At 58.9% G+C, this 23,383-nt stretch overlaps 1 protein-coding gene across 7 annotated transcripts in view; it reads right to left on the reverse strand.

Moving 5' to 3' along the window:
- The window catches only part of ZMIZ1 (zinc finger MIZ-type containing 1), a 233,198-nt gene that overhangs the window by 13,857 nt on the left and 195,958 nt on the right, over positions 1-23,383 (reverse strand). For 5 of the 7 annotated variants that reach the window (XM_057734298.1, XM_057734299.1, XM_057734296.1 and 2 more), the window contains 9 exons: positions 20,933-21,077; positions 10,700-10,814; positions 9,451-9,668; positions 8,305-8,503; positions 7,063-7,353; positions 4,174-4,356; positions 2,840-2,917; positions 1,986-2,160; positions 1,350-1,491 (listed from right to left, as the gene is read on the reverse strand). In XM_057734298.1, the coding sequence (XP_057590281.1) occupies positions 1,350-1,491; positions 1,986-2,160; positions 2,840-2,917; positions 4,174-4,356; positions 7,063-7,353; positions 8,305-8,503; positions 9,451-9,668; positions 10,700-10,814; positions 20,933-21,077 (1,546 nt within the window). The remainder of the gene's footprint in view (positions 1-1,349; positions 1,492-1,985; positions 2,161-2,839; positions 2,918-4,173; positions 4,357-7,062; positions 7,354-8,304; positions 8,504-9,450; positions 9,669-10,699; positions 10,815-20,932; positions 21,078-23,383) is intronic. The other 2 variants (XM_057734297.1, XM_057734295.1) reach the window with 1 other exon arrangement.

A 23,383-nucleotide genomic window follows, 5' to 3' on the forward strand; every position in this document is an offset into this window, starting at 1 on the left:
TCACCCTGGACATCCCCCTGCCCAGGTCTCCCATTAAAACCCATCCCAACAACCCAACCTCCCCCCTGACTCCCACATACTGTTCACCCAGAGCCCCACAGCTATGGCTACAATCTGCCTCAGTCCCCTGCATGTAAGTGCGATTCCTGTTCCCCCAGGACAGAGACAGACGGACAGAAAAGACAGACACTAACTCAACGAGGCCCGCTGGAAGGCTGACTGTGCCCTGAGCTCCTGTGGGAGAAGCACCCCAGGCCAAGGTCTGCCTGGTTCAGTTCCCGCCCCCCACCCCTGCACTGGGCCTCAAGGACACGGCACTGGAGGAGTCCCCACAAACCCAGCAGGGACCACAGATGCACGAAAACTGAGCAGAGCCAGTGGCCAGGGCCACAGGAGGTCCTGCAGGCGCGGGTACTCACAGGCAAGGAGGGGTGGGTGAGCAGGGCCCCCGCGTGGTGTTCTCTCCACCCTCCTGCCTGAGTGCATTCCCATGCCCTCACGCCCACCCCAGCTGTCTCTGGCCTGCACTGCAGCCTGCGCAAGGCAACCGGCCAGCTGTGTGTGTGCACGTGCCCAGCTCAGACACACTTCATGCCCTCAGGTGCTCCCTGGGCAGCTGAGGCCCACCCAGGAGGAGGGACCAAGGGTGGAGACACCCATGGGCTCCGGCGTCCAAGAGACCCAGGCCCAAGTCCCAGCTCTGCTGCTTGCGAGCTGCAAGGACTCATCCAAGCTCATCGCTTCTCTGGCCTCTGTCCTCGCTATCAACAGGGCAAGCAACGCCCACTCATAGGATCAAAGGAGATCAGGTGCAGGAGGCTCACAGCACAGAGCCTGGCCCAGCAGGGGACCTCCAGACCCTGCACTCCAGCGCCTGCTATGCGAGCAGCAGCCCCACCCAGCCACCAGCTTGCCACCTGCAGGAAGGACCCAGCCCTGTTCCCACTCCTCTATACTCCTGGCTCTGGCCACCTGAGCCACGTTCGGGGCCAGTTCGCAGGCTGGGCTGCAGCATCCTCCTTCTCAGCCTTTAGGTCTGAGCTAGCCACCTTTCCCTCTAGGAATCTGTCCTTGACCACTCTCTCAGGACTGGAATGAGTGACAGCCGCACCCTACCTTTGGGCCACTACGCCAAGGCAGCTTTTTCTGTCTCCCTGGCACCTGCAGGTTCCCTATGACACCCCACCCCCAGGGCTGTGCACACAGCAGGGCCCAGGCAACAATGCCGAACAGGTGAGGGTATCAAGCAGACGCTGTTACCACCTGTCTCGGGCGACACCAATGCCCAGAACTGTCAGCACCGCGGCCGCCTCCCCCCAGCTCAGGTGGTGCTGTGCCCTGACTCTCACCTCCACATCAGCGTCTGGTGGACTGTGGGCCGCAGGTGAAAGACGTGGTTGCTGACGGCCAGGTTGTGCTCCAGGCGGAAGGGCTCCAGCACCACGCCATCCCGCACGGGGAAGGTGAGCCGCAGCTCATCATTGTGGTTGGCTGCGCGGGGGAGGAGCGGGTGAGCCGCGCGGCTCTGGGCAGGGTGGCACACGACAGGCACCCTTGGCTGCAAGCTCAGGGCGTGTGTGCATGTGAACAGGGCCACAGCAGCCGGGCTGTGTGCTCAAGGGCACACCAGGCAGCCCCTGGCTTCTTCCAGTCCATCCAACCCCATTCTGACTTTCCCTGCGTCCCACGTCCCACTCATCCCGCTCTGCATCCCCTCGTCTCCACCTGCTCCCTGCTCTGGAAGCCCCGGCTGGCTTCTCCAAGCCGTTTCCCCAGCTGAGAGCTGCCTTCCCGCCCAGCCTCCAGCTGCTCAGGCAAGTGGTAAGGAGGCTTGCTCTCACACCCTCTGCTCTTTTCACACACCCAGCTCCCACAGGCAAGCAGTCCAACTTCCAAACCCCCAGGCTCCTGGCACACCCGTGGGGGCGGGTGGCGCTGGCTGGACAGAGGGAGGGAGGGAGGAGGGAAGGAGAGTGGGCGGTCACCTGGGGGTGGCGGCAGAGCACTCATATTTGGCTTGATGTCAGGCGGGAAGGGTGGTTTCACGTCTTGGCTGGGGGACAGGTATGGGGGGATGCTGCTCCCAGGGGTCATGGGGGGCGTGGGGTTCCCTGGAACAGGTGAGTGGGGGTAATTTGCCACAGGAACTGGCCTGGGAGGCTGGAGGGAAAGAGAAACCACATATAGGTTATGGGGTCACAGGAATAAGAAGAGACCATGACTGTGGACACATGTCCTGCCCACCCTAGGGTCTTAGGGCCATGGTCCTTGCTCCACCGAGGGAGGAGAGCCCCCCACGGAAAACCCCTTCCTTCACGGTGACTGCACTCAGGCCTCTGCCCCCACAGGAAGACAGGTGGGCCTGGGAAAGGCCTCCCCATCCTTTACCTGGGTTACAGCACCGAGGGACTGTAGGGTCCCCAACCCATTGACCAATGAGGACACAGGCTCAGGGTGATGGGGGACTTGCCTAATATAATTTTGGGAGAAGAAGAAAGCTAGGAACAATCCGAGGTCTCCTGCTGCCCATGTCATGACCCTAGGCCATGTCCTTCATCCTCCCCCACCCCACTGAGGTTCCCAGATGGAGTCAGGCACGTAGCATCTCCAGGATCCCCTCTCCTTTCCTCTCTTAGTCCCCCCCTTGCTTTTTCCCAGGACTGGCCAGGTCCACGCTCATCCCTGGCCCACCCATCTGAGCTGCGGATTCTCCACGCATCTCTGTACCCTGGAGCAGACGACCCTACTAACGTCCAGAAAGACTGGGGCAGGAACAGTGAGGCCCCCTCCACCACGGTGCATGTGGATTACAATTCCCAAGATGGAAACTGGAACATACCCTATTGACGTTGCCTTGGCTGTAGTTGCTGTAGCTGCTTCCAGAGAAGGTGTTATTTTGTCCATTAAACTGCTCTGGCTGGTAAAGCAAGATAAACAATGCCATGAATGGAAGGTAGAAAAGCTACCAGAAGCCTGCTCTCCCTCCTGAAATGAAAATCTTCCAGGAGGACGGGGAAGCTGAAGAGGCCCACCCAGGGCTGGGGTGGGGGCAGGGTGGGGGTAGAGCAGGTCACTGCCATGGTCAGTGTTCTGCCTCTCTCTGCCCGGAGCTACTAATTTAGCAAGTTTATAAAAAGAGCCACACCTAGTGTGCTGAAGCTGGGGTAAAAATAGTAAGTCCACGTAAGCCAAGTGGTGGGTGGTCATGTAAGTTGGCTTGATTCATTGGCAAATAAGTTAAAATATTTCCAGAGTCTTCCTCACTCCTGAGAATGTGCTTTATAACAATCCCAAAGAAGGAAAGAGCTATGTGCCTGAAAACATTCACTATAATACTATTTCAAAAGTGAAAACTCAGACAAAACCCAAATGTCCAACAGAAAGGATAAAATGGGACTTCGCTGGTGGCGCGGTGGTTAAGAATCTGCCTGCCAGTGCAGGGAACACTGGTTCGATCCCTGGTCCGGGAAGATCCCACATGCCTCGGAGCAACTAAGCCCGTGCGCCACAGCTACTTGAAGCCCGTGCGCCTAGAGCCCATGTGGTACAACTACAGAGCCCGCGTGCTGCAACTACGGAAGCCCACGCAGCTAGAGCCCGTGCTCCGCAACAGGAGAAGCCACCGCACCACAATGAAGAGTAGCCCCTGCTTGCCACAACTAGAGAAAGCCCGAGTGCAGCAACGAAGACCCAACACGGGGAAAATAAAAAAAGGATAAAATGTGGTGTGGTTCCCAGCAGAATGTTAGGCAGCCACTAAAAGTGACAGCCACGGGGACGGTAGCAGTAAGTAACATGCTGTGTCAAGTGAAAGAAACAGATTCAAAACTACAACCGTAATAACAACTATACAACACTGTTGAGGCCCGCGGGTGGGGACAAAGTTTATCATCAAACCTAAACATACTTGGGTGAGTGCTTTTTCTTAAAAAAATGTATTCCCTTCACTGGGATTATCTTGTGTGTGCTATAAATAGTAAAAGAAGAAGGAAAACCATCGTCTGAGCCTCATGAGGACAGGAACCCAGAAAAGCCCATCTGTCATCTTGGTGACCGCATGCACCGCTCCGAGCACGCAAAGTCACATCCGGAAATCTCCGCCAGGATGACAGCAGTGGGGGCAGGGAGGCGAGGTGGTGAGGGGGAAGGGGCCTGGGGCGCGGCGGGACTCACCTTGTAATACTGCCCCATGCTGACCGTGGGGGGAGGGTACTGCGCGGCGCTCGGCTGGCTGGGCATCCGCTGCCCAGGGTAGTTGGGAGAGGTGAGTGGCCGCGGGGGGTTGGGGGTGGGGTACTGGCCTGGCTGGGCGGGGAACTGGCTGTTTGGTCCGTATTGCTGGTTTCCGTAGTTGGGCTGTGGTGGCAGAGAAAGGAGCAGGGAAAGGTCAGCAGTGTCTCGAAGCCAAGCTGCCCACCAGATGCCAGGACCGTCCCACCTCTTCTCCTCTGCCCCTGCTGTTTTCCACCCACGGAACGCCCTCCCCCCCTGCAGAGGAGAGCAGCGGAACCAGCTGACGCCTGGGGCCCCTTCTTGCCCTGACATCCAGGGACACTACATCCGGCCCATCCGGCTTGAGGGCCACCTCCCCGTGAAGCTCTCTTTCTCAAAACTCCATGCACCTGGAGCTTGGGGGCACTTTCAGAGCCTCTTGTTGATGCCATCGTGAGGGCGTTTAATTCTGAAGCGCCCCTTGGGTCTCCCCTAGTGCTTGGTATGTGACAGACAACAGGATGCCCTTCCAGAAAGGTGATCCGCAGCTCCTGCATTCTGAAGCGGAATCTGGGAGGCGCTGTCCCCATATCCCACACGGAGCAGAAAACACTGCTGTTTAGTTCTGCACTATCCATGTAGAGGTCAGGAGAACCAGGCTGGTGACGGGACAAGACAGCCCTCCTTGGGGGAAGCAAATGCTCCAGGGATGTGCCAGATCGCTGTCCTGGGAGAGCCACTCCCACTCCCCAGCTGTCTCCCAGTCTGTACAATCAGTTGACCCTTAGGGCACCCAAGGCCATTACATCCTGCTTCTTCCCTGTCTGTTGAAACTCCTTGTCTCTTAACTGTCTCTTGCCCTCTAGGCTCAGAGGTCCAGGAGATGGCTGTGTCCCAGTTCTGGCAAAAAACAGGCCCGCAATTAATACTTGCTCAACACATGAAAGCAGGGCAGGGGTAAACGGCAGAGGAGGGCCAGGTTTGCATCAGTGCTGAAGAACTTTGCGCAGCTCACGCTGCTGTGATAGGGCGGCTGCTCTGTGTTAAGGTGAGGTTCCCATCATATCACTGCAGGACAGGAAGTGGAGGCTGAGCCCTGTCCACAGCAGAGTCCTAGGCGGGACCAGGTGACCTGCCCCCTGCCCCAAGGTTCCAACAACTCAGAGGTTCTATGAGCGTGTGCTCAGAGGCGAGGCCAGTCTTCCCAGACAGGGTCAGGACATGAAGGCTGCAGCCACCGGTACCACAGGGCATTTTGCAGCGGCATAGAATCAGCAGTCTATTGAGGATGCTTTAGTAAAGATAACTGAGAGTCTTTGGTGTGCCCTGCTGTGGCAGGCAAGAGCTGGGGAGCCAACGCTGGTACAGGCACACGGCTGACATCCGGCTAATGACCGGGAATCCTGATGCCATTTCTGTGATCGCCTCTTTGGGTGCCAGCAGCCAAGCCTGGGCCTACAGATGCATTCCCAGCCCAGCCAGCGGGACACCGGACGTTCATAAGCACAGAGGGGGCTGAGAGGGCCCAGAGCTCGTGTGGGGGCTGGGCAGGGGAGTGAGACCCACAGATCAAGGTCAGCCAGGACCTTAGGAGTTGCCATCCTTCACTGGCTCCTCCCTGAGCTGGTGCCAACGTGGAGGAGGTCCAGGCTTGACCCAGGCTCCTGGGTGTTTGAGGACGTCCCTAACCTCTCCCCTCTCGGACCCAGCACACCTCCTTCAGTGGCCAAGCCACCTGCTAGCCCAAGTAAGGGTGGATGTTGAGGGGACGCACGTAAACCTTCAAGGAACTCAGGGTCTTTGGGCTCTAACCCCTCGGTAAGCCCAAGATGAAGGCACAGTTCTGCGATGGGGTGGAGCCAACCTGAGAGGAGGTGTGCAAGCAGAGCACCGGGAGATGCTCGACAAGGGGCTCTGCCCAGGTGAGGAATCAAGGTGGGCCTCCCAAGAAGCATGCTCTGGGCCAGGATTCTGAGGGCTCGGTGTCCTCTGCACGTGAATTAAATCCTTACCCAGGTACCCTCATAGGCCATTTGCTGCCAACCTGTTTTCTGAGTGCTCGCTGAAGGCCCTGTGACACCCTCTCCAGAAAGTTTTTCTTCTGACCTCACACTGAGTTTCACACCCCATCGTGCTTCATTCCCTTGTGGGCTCCTGCTTTGACCTTATCTTTCCTGCTGAAGTCTTGGTTCCTGGAGGACAGGAGATGTGGGTTTGCTTCCCTCAGTCTTCAGTGATTTCGTGGCTGAGCAGCCCAGCAGGCAGCCTTCTTCCCGACAGAGCCCTAAGAAACACGCTGTCTGCCTTCCATCACTTCTCCGATGTGCACAGACTTTAGATCTTCACGGGGTTTTGTCTCATCTCTCACGCTTGGGTGTGTGAGATGCCCTCGTGTGGGTATGAGGAATGTGGACCCAAGGAGGTTTAGTTCCTTACCCAAAGTTGCCCAGTTAATGTCTGTGCCAAGACAGAAGAGAATTCTAACAGCGGCTACCGCTTGCCACGTGCCTGCCCACGCCGGCCCAGAGCCGGGCACTTCCCGTACATCCATCCCCTCACTCAAGGGTCCCAGGCAGCCCCACGAGGTGGGGTGGATTATGACGGCCTTTTACAAGAGGAAAAACGGAAACTCCAGGAGGTGACATGACTTGCTCAACGGCTTCTAGATGGGAAATGCCAGAGCTGACCTTAAACTCAGGAGCACCTGACTCCTAAGACTCTGCCCTCTGGTCCAGGTTTCCCGAAGGTCAATCCATGCCCTTTCCAAGGTGCCCACAGCACCCGTGTCTTCAGGCCCCAGGTCCTTCCTACCTCCCACCCTGCCCGCCGGCTGCCTGCCGTCACACTCACCTCTCCCGGGTATGGCCTCTTTATGCTCTGAATAGGAAGGGACTGGGGCCGGGGGCCCGGGTAGGTCTGCTGGGGCATCCGCTGCCCATGTGTGCCAAAGGGGCTGATGCCGGGCGGCCGGGGTTGGTTCATGCCCATGGGAGGGCCGCTCATCCCCGAAGGCGTCATGCCAGCCGCCATGCTTGCGGGGTTCATGCTGCCCCCCATGGAGGCGGGCCCCCTAGGCCCGGGCTGGTTCATGAATTGGCTGTTATACGCCTGGGTGGGACCCATCTGGAAAGAGGAACAGACCTTCAACGGGAGAAGAAGAAAAAAAAAAAAAAAGAATAAAATGCCACATGCATTGAAAGTGCAGGGAAGGAAGGGTGTGGGGAGTGAGGGGTTCAGGGCTGGAGGTCGGGGCACTTTCCTGTGTGGCTGCAGCTGGTGACCAGGTCCCAAAGGACCACCGGCCTCCTGGGCTCACTGCTGCCCCCTGCAGGCCGCACAGAAAAGAGGCAGCCCGAGGGGTGTTACGGGGTGGGGCGCAGTCACTCCAGTGCACAGGCAGCATTTCCAGGGAGGCAGGCAAGGAACGGGAAAGAGGGTGCAGGGATGGGGAGGGGCACGGAGAATGGAGGTGGATGAGGATGGAGGCAAGAGCCCCTTTCCTGGAAGCCCCGGCCCCACCCTTGTTCCTCAGCCGATAGACACACACCCTCCACCCACCAAGTCCGAGGCAGCCTCAGCTCCCACCTCTGCCCACCTGCCCTGCTGTTCCCGTCCTGAAATTCCCACCTCCACGCCTGTCCTGCATTTCTGAGGGGGCTCCCCGTCTCCTCACCCCCACCCCCATCTTTCTGAAGGTCATGGGAGCAGAGCCAGAACCTGGGCAGAATCCACAGATGGGATGACTAGGAGAGCACAGGTCTCCAGAGGCCACCGGGGGGACAGACTGGTGACAAGGCTCCTTTGGACACAGTCCGCTCTTCGGTGCGTAGGGGTCCAGACAGCACCACGGGACATCTTTCCCCACACACGGAACACACGCGCCACCAACCCACACAGAACAAATACAAGCTCCCAAACACCCCCCACCACACTCGACCACACAGACATGCCCACACCCTAACAGATGACCCTCCTTGTGCTTCTAAGAAAACCTAAACGCACCCTGACCCCACCAGCGCCCCCCAGCACGCAGACACGGATCCCCGGGGCTGTCTGTTTGGCTGAGTGGACCAGGACTAGTGTGGCCCTTACCGGTCCATACTGGTTTATATCCTTATTCTGTGTTTCCTGCAAGGCTGCCACAGTGGCCGTAGCTGTGGCCGTGGCCGTGGCCGCCGCCGCCGCCACTGCAGCTGCCGCGGCGGCAGCTGCCGGCTGAGTGAAATCAGCGGGCGGCCTGGTGTGCGGAGGGATGCCCATGCCTGCAGGGGCACTAGGACCCCCAGGGTAACTGCAGGGGAGAGAAGAAGGGAGAGTTAGATGCTGCCTGAATCTAAAGATGAACCCGCGACAAGCCCTGGGCGGGGAAGAAGAGGTCAGGCTGTTCCAGGCTCCCCGCCCACAGATCTCGGAGGGGCGAGGTCTAGATTCAGAGCCCAGAGGGCACAGGGGCCTCCTGTGGGCTGTCAGTCCCTTGTGCCCCTTGGTGGCCACCACGCCATCACGTTGCTGTGTTCCTGGAGCCCTATCTGGGTGCTAGCCGGTGATCGCCCCTACGCACTAGGTCCCGGCACCCTGGGCACCCCAGTCAGCCCACCTCCTGGAGGACACCTAGCCACAGAGAACCCCAGCAACTGGCCGATGGCCTCCGGCAGGGGATGGCAGGGTGGGGATGCAGCTGTGTTTCACCACGAGGTCCCACTGCGCTGACACCTGGCAGGGCTGCGGTCGGCCCTGCGAGCCTGGGAGGGGTGAGGCCGCAAGGCAGTCTTGGACAGAGCAGGGCGAGGAGGAATGGGGCGCCTCTGCCCTGCCGCACGTCCCCGGAGTGCCTTCCTGGGGTTCTTTGCCCTCTCCCGCCCTGACTCTGAACCGAGGGATTCCCAGCCTCTGTGGAGTTCTGCCTCCACCAGCAGCAGGGCAGAGTTGACCCTCCTGCACCCCAGCTCTCTCAGTGTCTTCCAACGTATAAAGACACATGCAGAGGAGGGTCACTTTGAGGAACGCAAACGCAGCCCTTCAACCCCACGGGCTTGACGGCCTCAGAACACCACCCAGCTGCGCGGCGTCTGGCCCGCCGCTGGCGCCCAGGATGCAGAACTGAGGAGAAGGGGCGCGCCAGTGCTCCCCACGCTTCCCAGCCCGGGAAGCACACGCTGGGATCCACACTGGACTCTCCTGCCCGCACGGAGCGGGAGGACCGGGTGGACGTGCCACTGACGGGCAGCCCCGCCTCACCTGGCCCCGAAGCCCCCGCTGCCGGGGTAGCTGGGCCGGCCGTACATGCTCTGCTGGATGTAGGGCTGGGCGGGGCCGGCCTTGGCGGAGAACTGCTGCTGCTGCCCAGCAAACTGCGGGGAGCTGAGGCCGGGGTTGCTGGTGGTCATGCCCGACGCCATGGGGTTTCCGCCTGCGTTCATGGGGTTGTTGGCATTGGCCATAGGGTTCCCGAGGACCTGTGGGCAGAGAGAGAGGCTGTCACCCAAGCAGGTGCCCCAGGTGGCATGCAGAGGGCAAAGGACCCATGGCGGGGGGGTGGGGGTGGAGGAAGAGACAAAACAGAGGAAGGACAACAGAGACAAAGGAAGAGAAAAAGGGTGGGGGGCTGTATTAATTTCACCTGGGCATGAATTGCAGGCACAGTATACAAATGGCTAGTACAGCACAGTATACTAGTGGGTAACCCAGCCCAGAAGCAGGCAGCGTAGAGGAGCCCTCCCGCCTGTGATGGGAGGAGGCGAGGCTGGGCGTGCACCAGGCAGCAGGTGGGAGAGAGCTCTGGACTTCTCAGCCCTCCCGCCCTGCAAAGCCACCGGATGCCCAAGGGTCAGGCCACACACAGGCTGTGGGCTGCTGCTCTGTGAGGGCAGAGAGAAGCCCGACCTGCCAGCTCTGGAGGGCGGCAGGGTCCTGGCCGAGGGGCTCCCTGTGGCCTGAGATTACGGGCCAGCGCACCGGCTCCCTCCAGGGCGGCAAGCGGCCCTGAGTCTTTCACGTGGCCACGGCGGAGGCCCGGCAGCAGGGAGAGGAAGGAGCGGAGAGGAGAGGACGGGACGCGAGCAGTGGGCAGGGCTGACAAGGGATGTGGAGAGTCTGTCACAAGTCTTAGGCTCAACCTTTTGCTGAAATCTAACCCAGGCCATCCAGGGCCAAAGACCCCAGGTGTTGGAGCCCCGAGGCCAATAACAGTCAGGAAGTTCTCCTGTTTATCCAACCAAAGTAAATGCGGGCCAGGAAAGAACCCCTTGCGGTGCGTCGAGTGAAAGCCGTGCCCTCGGGCAGGCCCTAGGCTCGGGGCAGCTGCCATCCTCCTGGGTGGCAGAGGTGCGTCCGCAGCTGGGCGTACCCTGAAAGAGGGTCCTTCCAGCTGGGGAGAGCCTGGGAGAGCGAGCAGGGCTTAGCGTGGCATGGTAACCCGAGGGCCCCAGGGTTGGAGGCATGATCCCGCCGGGGAGGGGCTATGGCTGGGGGCAGGACAGGCTCTTACCTGGCTCTGGGATGTGTTGGTCACTCCCCAAACCGTGGTGACCACGGAGAGGGAGCCGGGAGGCTGGTTGGTGTTCTGCTGCCAAGGGACAGAGTCATAGGGGAACGACCCATCACTGCAGAGGGAGACAGAGGGGATCCTCAGTGGCTGCAGACACAGGCGCGGACGGAGGCCTGCCTCTTCTACTAACCCCTCCACGCTCTGCAACTCCCGCCAAGCCCAGGTGACCCCCTTCTCAGTTCCAGATCCCCCGGGCCTGGCTCGGTGTTCAATGCAAAACAGGGGCACCTGGAGTGGTGCCCGACTGTGTGCCAGTGACCACCTCTCCCTCCATCACTGCGGAAGTGCCACGCCCATGGCTGTCTGTTTCACCTTAGCCCACGTCCACAGGCCATGCTACGGAGGAAGAGAGACCCGAAGGCTCAACCTAAGCTCTGCCTTTGGCCATGCTCTGCTCTAAATGGCTCTCCAGAAAGAGCTATGGTTCCTCTGCACCAACTCTCACCTCAAAACTACCCTTCCCTTCTCAGAAGAGGTCAGAAGGGCTCCAGTCCAAGTCTTGGCTCTACCGCCTCCTCCCGACCCCTCATGGTGAGCTGGCTGCCCCACCCAGCTGATGTGGCCTTTGGAAGGAGCTTCCTTATGCCCCTTTTCCTTCCTGGATGACAGGTGCTGGCCTGCTTGCTGTGCCTCCTACCCTGTTCCCACCCCAATCTCTCGTGCACCTCCCTGCCAAGCTAATCTCCCTCAAACACCGAAGACACTTGGCACAATCAAAGCCTTTCAATGGCTTCCAGTGTTTACACACAAAGTCCACTCACACAGCAGAACGGTTTACCCCACTGGCTAATCCCACCCTATCCTGCTTCCCATCTTGGCTCCCACCTCTCTGGAAGCCCCCTCCCAGCCACTGCCCCATCTCCCCAGTCTCCTCTCTAGTCCCAGCAGTACCCACCTTGTTCGGTGACATCTCCCAAGGAGCCCTCAAACATCAGAAGCAAGGCCTGACGCCCAGCCCTGCACACCATAAGTGCTCAGTGATGGCTTTCTAGGAGTTGCCACGGTACAGATGGAGAGTGAGGTCTAGCAGACCCCAGGGAGAGGAGCAGGGGCACAAGCTCGAGAAGGAGCTGGCGAGGTCACCGCATAAAGAACCTGCCAGGGGTGCCAGCTCCCAGGAGTGCCAGGCTGGGGCTGCCTCTCCCCTGGAGCTGGTCCTGAGCTGACTCTCCAGCACCTCTTACCGAGAGAAAATCCCAGACACGGCCCCAGAAAGAGCAGAAAAGCATAGCACCCACATCTGTGTTACCACCTCTGCCCACGGCATCCCGACGGGGGTGAGGCCTGCAAGGCAGCCCTGCTGAGTAGCTGGGGAGCAGGGGCAGGTGGGGGAAGGGGGCTCTGGAGGAGGGTGGCTTGGTAGGAAAGCACCTCATACCTCTGTCTGACTTGTGCCTTCATCACAGGAAGTCAGCAGAAGGCCAAAGCTCTCACTTGTACCCCAGCCAAGCAGCCAGCCCAAACCCTACAGGTCGGGGTGACTGGGGATGGAGGTATGGGGAGCCAGCCCAGAGGTCAGACTTCCAGGAAGGAGGCACAGGCCTCCAGGACAGGTGGGCAGAGGGGTGCCAGGGCTCTGAGCCTTGTGCCCTGCTCCCGGCCAGGCAGGGCCCTCAGTCAAGCTGGGTCAGACTGGAGGGAGGACCGTGTCACTGACTGCCCATGCTTGCTGACCCCTTGCCTGGACACCCTCTCTGGCTGGCCAGCTCGTGGCTTCCTTCCTGTCTCTGCTCAGAAGTCACCTCAACAGAGTGGCTGCCCTGACCTCCTGGGAGAAGAGCGACCCAACCCCCACTCCCTTTTCCTCTCACTCTGGCCTTTTTTTGGTACCCTGGGTACAAGTCCCACACCTTCCCCTCCCTGACTCAGGGCCCCAGTGCAAATTTCCGACCCTGTCTGCACTCAGTCTTCTCATCTGTTAAATGGGCATAAGAACAACACACTCCCATCCCGACTCTATGTCTTCAAACTGCAGGTCATGACCCATGAGTGCGTTGTGACACTGAACCAGCATGAGGGGGAAAAAGAGGGAATGAAACAGAAAGTAATCAAGTGTGAGCACAAGTAAGGAGGACTATCAGCCCGTGAACTGACTTCTTGGTGTTACACAGGAGCGCGCGCGTGCCCTGGGTCTCGGGGTAAATGTGCGCATTGCTGTGGGTCTCAGGCAGGTCAGTCTGAACATGGGCCTCCGTGGGTTAAGTCTGCTGTGGCTCAAAGAGAAGACTGCATGCAAACCCAAAGCCTTTCTTAACTGGGAAGTGACACAGACTTTAGCATTACTCATGATTTCTCCGGGGGGAACAGCAGGCTTAGAACTAGGGGGAGAGGCGGCGTCCTCAGGGAACCAGCCCTCCTGCGCTCCCCCTGACTCTGCAGGCCACACGGGATACGGGTCAGCAGAATGGGGGTGAGGCCCAGATGTACAGGCCAAAGGTGACCGACAGCTCACGCTCTCTGCATCTGGGGGGTGCTGCTGGGTGGAGGGGAAGGAGCACAGGGAAACAGAGCCTGCTCCTCAGCACAGCTGGGCTGGAAGAAGCCCTGCTGTCCCAGGAGGTCACTGGGGACCCAGGGGCACCACCTGGTCCCAGGGCTGGCACGCCCGTCTCACAGGGAGGCCCTGCACGCTATGGTTTTAAACAACAAAGAGGAGACCCTGGACACCCGCCCTCCTGCGGGACCCTCGCCCTAGGTGTGCCTGGACTGAGCACAGGACCCCAGCAACCGAACAGAGCACAGGCCCGAGTCCATCCCCTCTCCCCAGAACTCCTGCCCCATCAGCTCCCACCAACCCTCCGGGCTGCGGTCTGGTTCTGGCCGAGGTTCACGCCCCGCAGGCTCAGGAAGTAAAGCCCCCTGGGAGCCCCTCCGAGCCCGGTGGGGCCCTGCGGCTGCTGCCTCACCACCTCAGGTGGGGAGGCCCCGGCTCACGGGGATACAGGCCCTCGAGCAAGCTCCCGACGGCCCTGCAGCTTGTGGGTGGGCCTCGTGGGCGGAAACCGGCTCCTTCCTGTTTTGTCCCCTCCACCCCAAGCTCAGTGAGAAGCAAACTGAACCAAGGTTCCCAAACTGGGCATCCCGCCGTCTGGCCAGAGCCCAGGTGCACACCTGGCGTGTGTGGGGGACATGTATGTGTGCGTGCACACACAGGCCCCGCTGGCATGATGCAGTGCGCGCGCGGGGGAGGAGACAGGCACCCGCGTGCAGGGGTGGTCTCGGGGACTTGCTCGCCCCCACTCGCACCTGCTGCAGAAGCAGAAGTGGCAGCCGCACCGACGCGGCTGTGACTCATCTCCTGGGGAGACGGCTCCCGCTGGCGCAGAGAAGGCTCTCGCCCCCACAGGCCCACGGTGGCAGTCGGCCCTGCCGACGCCTCTGCCCAGACTCAGACGCTGCCATGGGGGTGGGGGTGGGGGCTGCCTGGCTCCCAGCGCCCAAGGATCAAGGACAAGCCGGGATCCTGCGCCCTACCGGGGTGGGAGGGGCTTGGGTGATGAAGAAGAGGCCTGGGGCTTGGGGGTGGCCTGAGCCCGTGTCCCTCCGCTGCAAGTACTATTTCACCAGCAGACACGCTCAGTCCAGGTCAAAGGCCCCTGGTATTTCAGGGTCACCCACTGGGAACCACTTCTGTCCTCTTGTCCATACCTGGTCGCAGTTCAGAGGGAGGCCAGCACCCCTGGGATCTAGGAACCCACTCAGCAGTCCTGCTCCGCTCTGCACACCCCCAATCAAGCATGGCCCTGTCTCATGCCATAAGCCACCCCAGCCACAGTCCTGTCCAGCCAAACCTGCCCCAAGAATCAGGATTCTTGGGGCACCAGTGACAGAAGCCACTAGGAATCTCAGTAGTGTTCTACATGCCAAGCAACTCCCAACCCAGGGGCAGCTACTTCCCTACCCCCGTGCCTCTTCTCAGCCTGGGATGCTTTGTCCTCACCCTGAAAGATCCCACTCATCCTTTCCAGACTCCTCCTCCAAAGGCCATCTCTCCCAGGAAGCCCTTACCACGTCCACTGGCCTGAGCTCCACTTGCTGCTCATATTCCCGGGGCCCGAGCTCTCCAGCTACCTGTGCCTGGCACGAGGTCTTCACACACCTGCAGGGCTTAGGAAGCCTCTGCTAACCAAAGTGCTGGAGAGAAGCACCTCGTCTCTGTGCTCAAGGGATGTCTGAGAATGAATGGATGTGTTCATTCATTATGCCTGACTGCCAACCACCTACAGTGTGCTAGTGACCACGTGGGCACCGGCACCCAGGAAGCGAGAGGCCCTGCCCTCCAGGGAGGGGGACGGAGGAAAGCTAGTGAAGTGGTTGCTCACTCTCACCATGCCCCAGTGTCCCATGAGACCATCCCTCACCACACCCAGGGATGAGAGCCGCCCTTCTCTCAGAAGGGGGTCATGACGAGTAAGGGAGCTCACACGGGTAAGGCAAGGCCCGGCACACCCCAGGTGCCCTGGAACTACCGGCTGCTGCTACCGTCGTTATGATTCACTGAGCGGCTTCTTTATGCAAGGAACTGTGGGAAGTGACTTTCACACAAGGACTCATGTAATCTCCTGAAGTGGGCTCAATGGATGCATCTCTTAGGATCTGAGGCTCCCAGGCTCCGAGAGCTAGTCAAGGGTAAGGTTCACAGTGGGCCTGGCCTCTGTCTCAGGGAGCTTAGGGTCCAGTAAGGTGGTGCTTCCCTGTATAAAGATGGTGATAATGCAGGAAAGCACACATTACAGAGTGATCTAAGCCCACGAGAACTCCAAGAAGTGGCACAGCTTCCCAAAAGTTCTTGGGGAAGCCACCCAGGGAAGGCAGAGAGGAGACCTAAGTTATGCTTCAAAGACTGGCTGCAGACAAAACCCAAACAGTGTCCCAGGAAAAAACACTTTAATACACTAGCTTTGGCCTGGACTGAGTGTACTGGCAAATATTCAAGGACTCTGACTAAACGTTTTTTTTTTTAGCTAATATTCAAATGCAGAGGGAGGCCTCGCAGCACAGTGGTTAACTATGGGCTCTCAACTTAGATTCTCTGGGGTCAAACCTTGGTTCTGGTAGGCTGATTTCTATGACCTGAGACACGTTACCTAACTCAGCCTCAAACTTTCTCATCTGTAAAATGGGACTAATACTCTCTTAGAATGAAACACACAAATACAGGTAAAATTTCTCACAGTGGCTGGCAGACAGTCTCTGCTCAACTGTACCTATACTTTTCTCTCCATTTCTCCAGCTCTACTGGGGTGTAGGTACCCATATTTACTTGATGATGCAACGATGGTGCTTAGAAGTTTTGCAAATAGGCTATCAATGGGAAGGGGTGTTATCATCATTCCTGCCTGTTGAACATATGTTCCAAGCCTCTGAGGCTTTCCTGAGTGTTCCTCTGCCTTTCTTTCTCTAATAAACTCATATCTATGCTTCAAAGCCCAGCCTGGATGCTCCCTTTTGTGACTCTCCTAAGCAGAACACCAAGGGCATTTTCCTCTGCTCCCTCAGCACTTTTTGCATGTATTTTACAAAGAGCTCTTCACACTGCAGTTATGGCAGACGGTTTACATGGGCACTGACCAATGTCTGCTAAATATGAGAAAATGAGTAAAGAGGGAGTGAGGATTCCTGGTTCCCGGGCGCCTCCTGTGAAAGTGTCTACACAGACATTCGTGGTGGGAAGAGGGAGCAGGGCTGAGTTGTTTCTTCCCTTGTACTTCTAACAGCCACTTTATTTGGGAGGAATAACAAATTCCTATTAAGGTTATTGTCAGACCCTAATTAATTTCCCTGATCCGACTATATTGGTCCCGTCTCTACGCAAGGCTTAGTGTTACCACTAATGAAACACCCAGCCAGTGAGGAGCTGAAGCTCCCACCCTCTTTAATTTAGGGGGACCATTAACAGCACTCTCCATCATCACAATTACTGGGGACTGCTTCCTTCCCTCCCTGCGGTGGAACTCGAAGAGGAACTTGGGCAGCTAACTGCATATTAGAGGGTTTTAAATTTTTTCAAGAGGGAGGAGGAAAGGAAAAGATCCTTGCATCTTGGTAATCTGGAACTGACGGAGCAGGATTTATAGATCCTGCTGTCTCCCTTTCACTGCCCTTTTTTCCCCTTGGGGGCAAGAAGAGGCGTCTATTACAAACTGAGCTTTCCGTGTGGCTGCACAAAAAAGAGCTAAAAATGAAAGCAATGAAGGTGATGTGACAGGACCAAGGAGAGAAGAGGACTGGAGGTCAGTTTTGGTTAATCCCTTCTTTGCTGGGTGACCATGAATGAGCACATCTGAGGCTGACAGCCCCAGGCTGAGGGTTAGAGAATAATGCGTAGTCCGTGGGGCTCCCTGGGTCCAGGCCTGGTGACAAGCACATCGTAAGTCCCGCGCTGCTGTTATTCCATTTCTACACTTGAGGAAACTGAGGCAGAGAGGTTACAGAACTGCCAAAGTGACCCAGCTAGAAGAGAGCAGAGCTGGAACTCGATGCCGGGCAGTTTGGCTCCAGAGCCTGTACCCTGCCCAGGACTGGAGGGGAGCACAGGGCCCTGCCCAGGACTGGAGGGGAGCACAGGGCCCTGCCCAGGACTGGAGGGGAGCACAGGGCCCTGCCCAGGACTGGAGGGGAGCACAGGGCCATGCCCAGGGCTGGAGGGGAGCACAGGGCCCTGCCCAGGACTGGAGGGGAGCACAGGGCCCTGCCCAGGACTGGAGGGGAGCACAGGGCCATGCCCAGAATCTGAGGCGAGCCCCTCCCAGGAACCTCTCCTCTGGGGGCTGCAAATGCCTCACCTGGAAGAGGAAGGGTGGCACCCCTTGGTCTTGGAGGCTTCCCCAGCTCTAGTGGGCTTTAATTGTAATCAAATTAAGAGTGTAAGCAAGATTTATTAGGCCTTCAATTCCTGTGGTGGCTCTGATCTGCATATGGACAATGCGCTAATCACAAACAGCTTTTTCAGCCACTCACTAAGAATCTGGGAGAAGAAGGCAGAGATACTTGTTGGCATCAAGTCGGGGTCACTACCGGGACTATGAGGGGATCCTGCTCGCTGGCCATAGGCCCCAGGCCCCTTCCTGCTCTGGGCTGGCCTCTCCCGGCCTCCCTTCTCCTCTGCAGCGCTCTGAATATGCCTCTTTAAAACGGGAGGACGGCATGCCGAAAGCTCAGTGGTCAGGACCAGACAGGGACGAGCCCACAGGCTGCTGCACAAACCGCAGCGCTCGAGCCCAATGTGCGGGTACCCTCACCGCCGGCACGCTCAGAAGCTGGCTGCAGGGGTCACGGGCTCAGCCCCGCCTCACGGACGGATGCTGTGGTGCCGACCTCCACGGCCGGTAACGGGCGTGACTGTGACGCCTGAACTACAGAAAGGCAACAGTCACAGCCTCCCGGCCCGCCGGCCTGGGGCTTCAAGCATCCGGGCTCCCTCACCCTCTCCTGTGTGCTCGCCCTCAGGACCTTCAGACAAGGACCCCTGAGTCTCGGAACAGCCGCACACCTCTGAGCACCAAATCCTGAACATGCAGGGTCCCTGAGCTCATCCCCCGCCCAAGGTCTTCTTACTGAAAGGCGAAGAGGAGCTTCCTCCCTCCCAGTCACTCCATGCTGCTGTGGAGGAGGGCGGGCAGAAGAGTGTCCTAACTGTGACGGTGCGTGACTTTCTCTTCCACTTTCTTTCCCTCTTGTTTGGGAAATGACATGAGGGACTTAGAAGGTGGTGCACCCCGCTGGAATCCCCCTGGAAGTGAGGCACGCCTCTCCTGGGGAAATGTGTAAAGTTACAGGTAGAGAGCAGCCGAGCTCTCACCTCAGGCTGCCGTGTGCCCTCAGAACAGCCCTGGCCTGAAGGGACGGGGGTTGGGCCTCGTTCAACAGAGGACACGTCTCTCTGGTCTCAGCTGCCCCACTATAGGTCGGGAAATAGGGCGAGGGGCAGATCAGGATTGGGTTAATAACCAGACACCATGTCACTGGTCTCGAACGGCCCGGGGGAGGGTGAAGGGTGGAGCCCTGTGTGCGGTTCAGCGCCCTGCCCCTTCCCGGCTGTGTGTTCTTGGGCCAGCCACTGTCCCATTCTGGGCGCTTCCCTTCCAGCTCCGCCACTGGGGTGTAGCACACAGTCGAGACTGCCTGTCACCTTGCTGTGTGGTTACCCATCAGCACTTAGCGAGCCTTCCAGTGCGCAGAGCTCTCCCCTCTCTGAGAGGCTGCCTGCTTCGCCCTCCCTAGTCCTCCACAAGCACGGACCAGGGGGCTGCAGTGGGGGGGGTGGCCGTAGACGGGGGGCCAGCCAGTGGCTCTTCAACCACAGCATTTCTTGGGGAAGCCAGCTTGAACTCATAGAATGCCACCTGCCCACCTTCCAGCCCAAGTCCTTCAAGGTCAATGCCTCTGGGCAGCCTCTTGACCGTCTCAGGACGGCCATCTTCCTCCCACGGAACCCCAAAGCCAACCTGCCTGCCACTAACCTCACCCTGCCTCGATCTGCCAGCTCCCAATTTTGCCTCACTGAGTCTTATTTCCCCAACCAGCGAGAGTCAGCTCCTGGAGACACCCTTCATCTGTTTCACCCTAGGACCAGGCAGTCTCATGCTTTCAGCTCAACTCAGCAAAGACCTGGCCGAGGGCTGGCTGTGGTCACGGCCAAGCAGGTCTGTGGCAGGTCTCTGGAGGGGCTGCCCTGCCATCGGCAGCAGCTTTACTGAAACGTCTTGGAGGAGGGATGGCTGAGGAGGACATGAGATGCGGGATGATTCGGGCAGGATGGAGCGTTCAGGTGCTAAAAGGTCACAAGGGTAAATGCTAAGTGTATAGCGTGGGTTGCACGCAGCCACAGCCTGCGCTCAGCGGCTGGGCAGCCGTTCAGCTGGAGAAGACCTGTGGCTTTTAGCCAAGCGGGGGCAAGGTGGGGGGAAGGTGGATGGAGGAGGGTTTTGCCTCTTTAGAGCAGTGATTCTTAACCACAGGTGATACCTTCGCCCCCCACATGTGTGAGAGTCTTTTAGCAACGCCTGGGGGTCACTCGAAGAATCGACTGGGCAGGGACCAAGACAGGACGTGCCCTGCAAAGTCCTGCACCATAAAAAACGACTCTGGCCCAAATGCCAACAATACCCCATCCCCAGAAACACTCACGGCGGGCTGTTCTAAGCATCGGAGCTATCAGAGTCCTGACCAAGGGCGTGACGAGGCAGTGACCCTAAGAAGCGGTGAGGGGCTTGCTGTGGCGCAAAGCACTTCTGACCAAGGCAAGGAACCAACCACACATTGGGGACCATCCTGCCCAGGCAGGTGCTGGACCTGAGGCGCTCTAAGTGTCCTTCTGGCTCCAAGCATCAACTGCCTCTAATTTGATTGATCAGCGTGGCCAGTACCAGACTTCCCAGCAGCGCCTCGAGGGTGTGACCCAGGTCTCCTGCAGCGCGCTCTGGGCTGTGGGTACCTCAGTCAGGCTGGGGAACGCGTGGAGCTCGGACTGCACATGCTCCTCCTGCTCATCAGCGGGAACCCGCACAGGGAGAGCAGACAGCATGACAGGCCCTGTTGTTAAAGGGTCAGCCTGCAGAGCGCTTAGAGAGAACAACCCCAGCTCAGCGAGGGACCTGAGAGGTAATTCACTGGGGCACTTGCTGGTCCTGATCACGCGCTCCTTCTGAGGCTGGTGTAGGGCAGAACAGACAGGTCCTCAGTGCCTGGTGGCTCTGGCAAGCCCAGTCCCACCTGTGACACTGGGCGTCTGGTGGCCTCGGCTCCTGCCTGGAAGGCCTGGGCTGTGACCGCCAGCCGGGTGACCTTCCTCAACCCCTTCCAGCCCTGCCTGAGACCCTGCTCAGGAAAGAGGGAAGGCTCTGGCTTGAGGAATGCTAACTTTCTGTCGAAAGTCTAGAACTGGAAGAAGAGACAGCCCTCCACCAAAGGGACAAAGCAGTCAGGCTGGGTAAGATCAGAGCTTTCAGCCTCTGTTTCGATGGGGAGGAAAGAGCGCTCACCCAAGAGGATTTAAAACGCAACAATTGCATTTTAGAAAATGCACTATCCTCCCAGCTGTTGAGGGGCCCCCCACCCCAGTTCTCCCACCCAAGGGGCATTTCCAAGGAGACCTGGGGGCCTGAGGGGTGGCTGTCCGGCATCCACCCCAGCGGCGCCCAGCCCCACCCCTGCTGGCGCACGCCCACTCACCTGTGCGACAGAGTGGGTTTCATGGAGCTCATGGAGTTGAGGGGGGGCTGCATGGGGAGTTTCCCGGGGGGGTCGCTCTGGCGGCTCTTCTGATGTCGGAGCAGCAGCAGGCGGCCGAGCTCCTCGCACCAGGAGGACAGCAGGGCTGCAAGGAAGGACAGGATGGTCAGCGAGGTCCTGGGCCACCTCACTCTTCCATGCCTGGCACACCTCACCCACCCAGACTGGGTGCTCCAGACGCCGGCTTTGCCCCCTTGGTGTGACACCAGGAGAGTCACTAAGCCTTCTCAGGAGGCCTCAGTGTTCTCACCTGTAGAGTGGGACTAACACATCTGAAGGAAGGAGGACTGAAAATCTTTTGCTGTAGGAGTAGATCAGAGGAGGGCGGAACGCAACGGCAAAGAGGAGAGAATCAAGACGACAGAGCAGATGGCAGAGGCCGTGCCAAGGAGACCGGAGAGGGAGGAAGGGGCCCAAGTACAGACCTGTGCCCTGGGCGCAGGTTAGGAACTGCTGGCCGCCCCCAGATGTCTCTGTGAAGCCCAGCCCCTCAGACTCTGGACAATCATTCAACATGGCTTCCTCCCCTTGGGTGGGACCCAAAATCACAAGGTTTAAACAAAATTGAGATCCTTCCTGGAACCTGCTGACATTCCCAGGAGGGTCTGCAGGGTTCTCCCTGAAACTCCTCCTCCAAATGCGCCCTGCTCGCTGAGCACGTGTGCACCCACCTTCTGGGCAGATCTACAACTGGTCCCTGCATTGCTGGGCACAGATGCTTGAAAGGACAAAGGATTTCCAGGGCAGGGAGCGGCCGAGGGGTGGAGTAGGGGCTGAGCTAGAGTCTGCCAGGGGCACCAAAGGCAGGAGCACAGGAAAAGCCTCCACATCCAGGCTTAGGGAAGCCTCAGAAGCCAGGAGGAAAGCAACCAGAATGAACTGGGTGCTGGGGGAAGAGTACGCCTTTCTTTCATCCTGAACTGTGGCGATGCGGCGATCAGAGGCCAAAAGCACCCTTGAGGTCGGTGATTCTGGCCAGTCCTTACAAAGCGCATGCAGGAGCCGAGGTTTGGGGAAGAAGTCAGGGATCGAGAAGGCTAGGCTGTCACCACCTCCCTGTGTGACCCTAAGGAGCTCACAGACCCTCTCTGGGTGTCAGTTTGCTGGCAGGGAGAGAGAAGTAATGACTCTTGCCCTGTCTTTCCTCCAGGGCTGTGGTCAGGGGCAGGAGGGGAAACTGTGGGGACTGTGGAAGCAAGAAGGGTTGATCACAGCCCAGCCAATGCCCCCTCCTGCCATGAGTAATCAGCCAGACTGATCTGATAGCTCTGGAAGGTGTCGACCTGGTCAGGCGGCCTGGAGCCTCTTAAATCAGGACTGCTCAGCCACTTGGCTGGATGCAGCGCCTACTCGCTCATTTCCAGGGTCTCCCTTCCGGGCACTGTACAACATGCTCCTGTGTCCTTTTCTCAAATCCACCCCATGTGATCCAGGATATCAGCTGTTACCCCCATCTACAGATGAGTGGACTGAGGCTCAGGCAAGTGAAGTCACCACTCACAGTAACCACAGTCAGAGAGGAGCAGACACACAGATGGCACCCCTGCTGCGGATCCCAGTGGTGAAACGTGGGGGAGGAGGTGAAGCTCTTCAAAAGGCCAAAACCAAGAGGCCATGGTCTCCAGCTCCTCTGATTCAATGAGAAATGCTTTTGGCCTCATCTGAATCACACCCTTTACCTCGTTCAGCAGGCGCTGGGGGAAGACGCATGGACACACAGACACACGCTCCAGAGTGGTGGCACAGGGCTGCCACCTCAAACCACCCAGATCCTGGACAGGCTCCCCCATCAGCCCAAGGCCCCAAGAGGCACGGCTGGGGACCCTTTCAGACCCTGCCAGGCTCTGCCCGTGCCCATGGCCCAGGCAGTCTCTCTCAGGAGTGCGGAGTGGGTGGGGCCCGGCATCTTTAGAAGCAGCAGGTTCTTTCCCGCCCCTCACTGGGTGGCATGGGCCAGGAGGCAGCTTTTAGGGCCATCAGGAGAACCCCATCCATCTAGTCCTGCTGAGAGCTGGCTGGGAGGGAGGTGCCCACACTCCCAGGGGCCTGCTGGGGACCAAAGGGCAAAGGAAGGGCACTGGTTTTTGTGGGAACTGGGTGGGGTGGTGAGGGGTCCCGCTGGGGCCACTGGGTGTGCAAAGATGCTCAGCCAATGAGGCAACAGCCTGTGCCCTTCCCAACAGGGCACCTGTCTCTCCCTCCAGGAGGGGGTGCCGATGGGCGAGCTGCGTCTTAAAAGCTGTGTCCTGCCCTCTCTGTGGGCCTCACCATGCTACCACCTGCACAGGGAGGAGGGTGCCAGAGAGGCGAGTCCACACCCCGGCGTGTGTCCGCCCAGAAACCGTGGCAAAATGCCCTTGAAGCGGGTGCCCAGCACACATCTGCCGCAGC

Source organism: Hippopotamus amphibius, chromosome 5, assembly GCF_030028045.1.
Source record: "Hippopotamus amphibius kiboko isolate mHipAmp2 chromosome 5, mHipAmp2.hap2, whole genome shotgun sequence".
NCBI lineage: Eukaryota > Metazoa > Chordata > Mammalia > Artiodactyla > Hippopotamidae > Hippopotamus > Hippopotamus amphibius.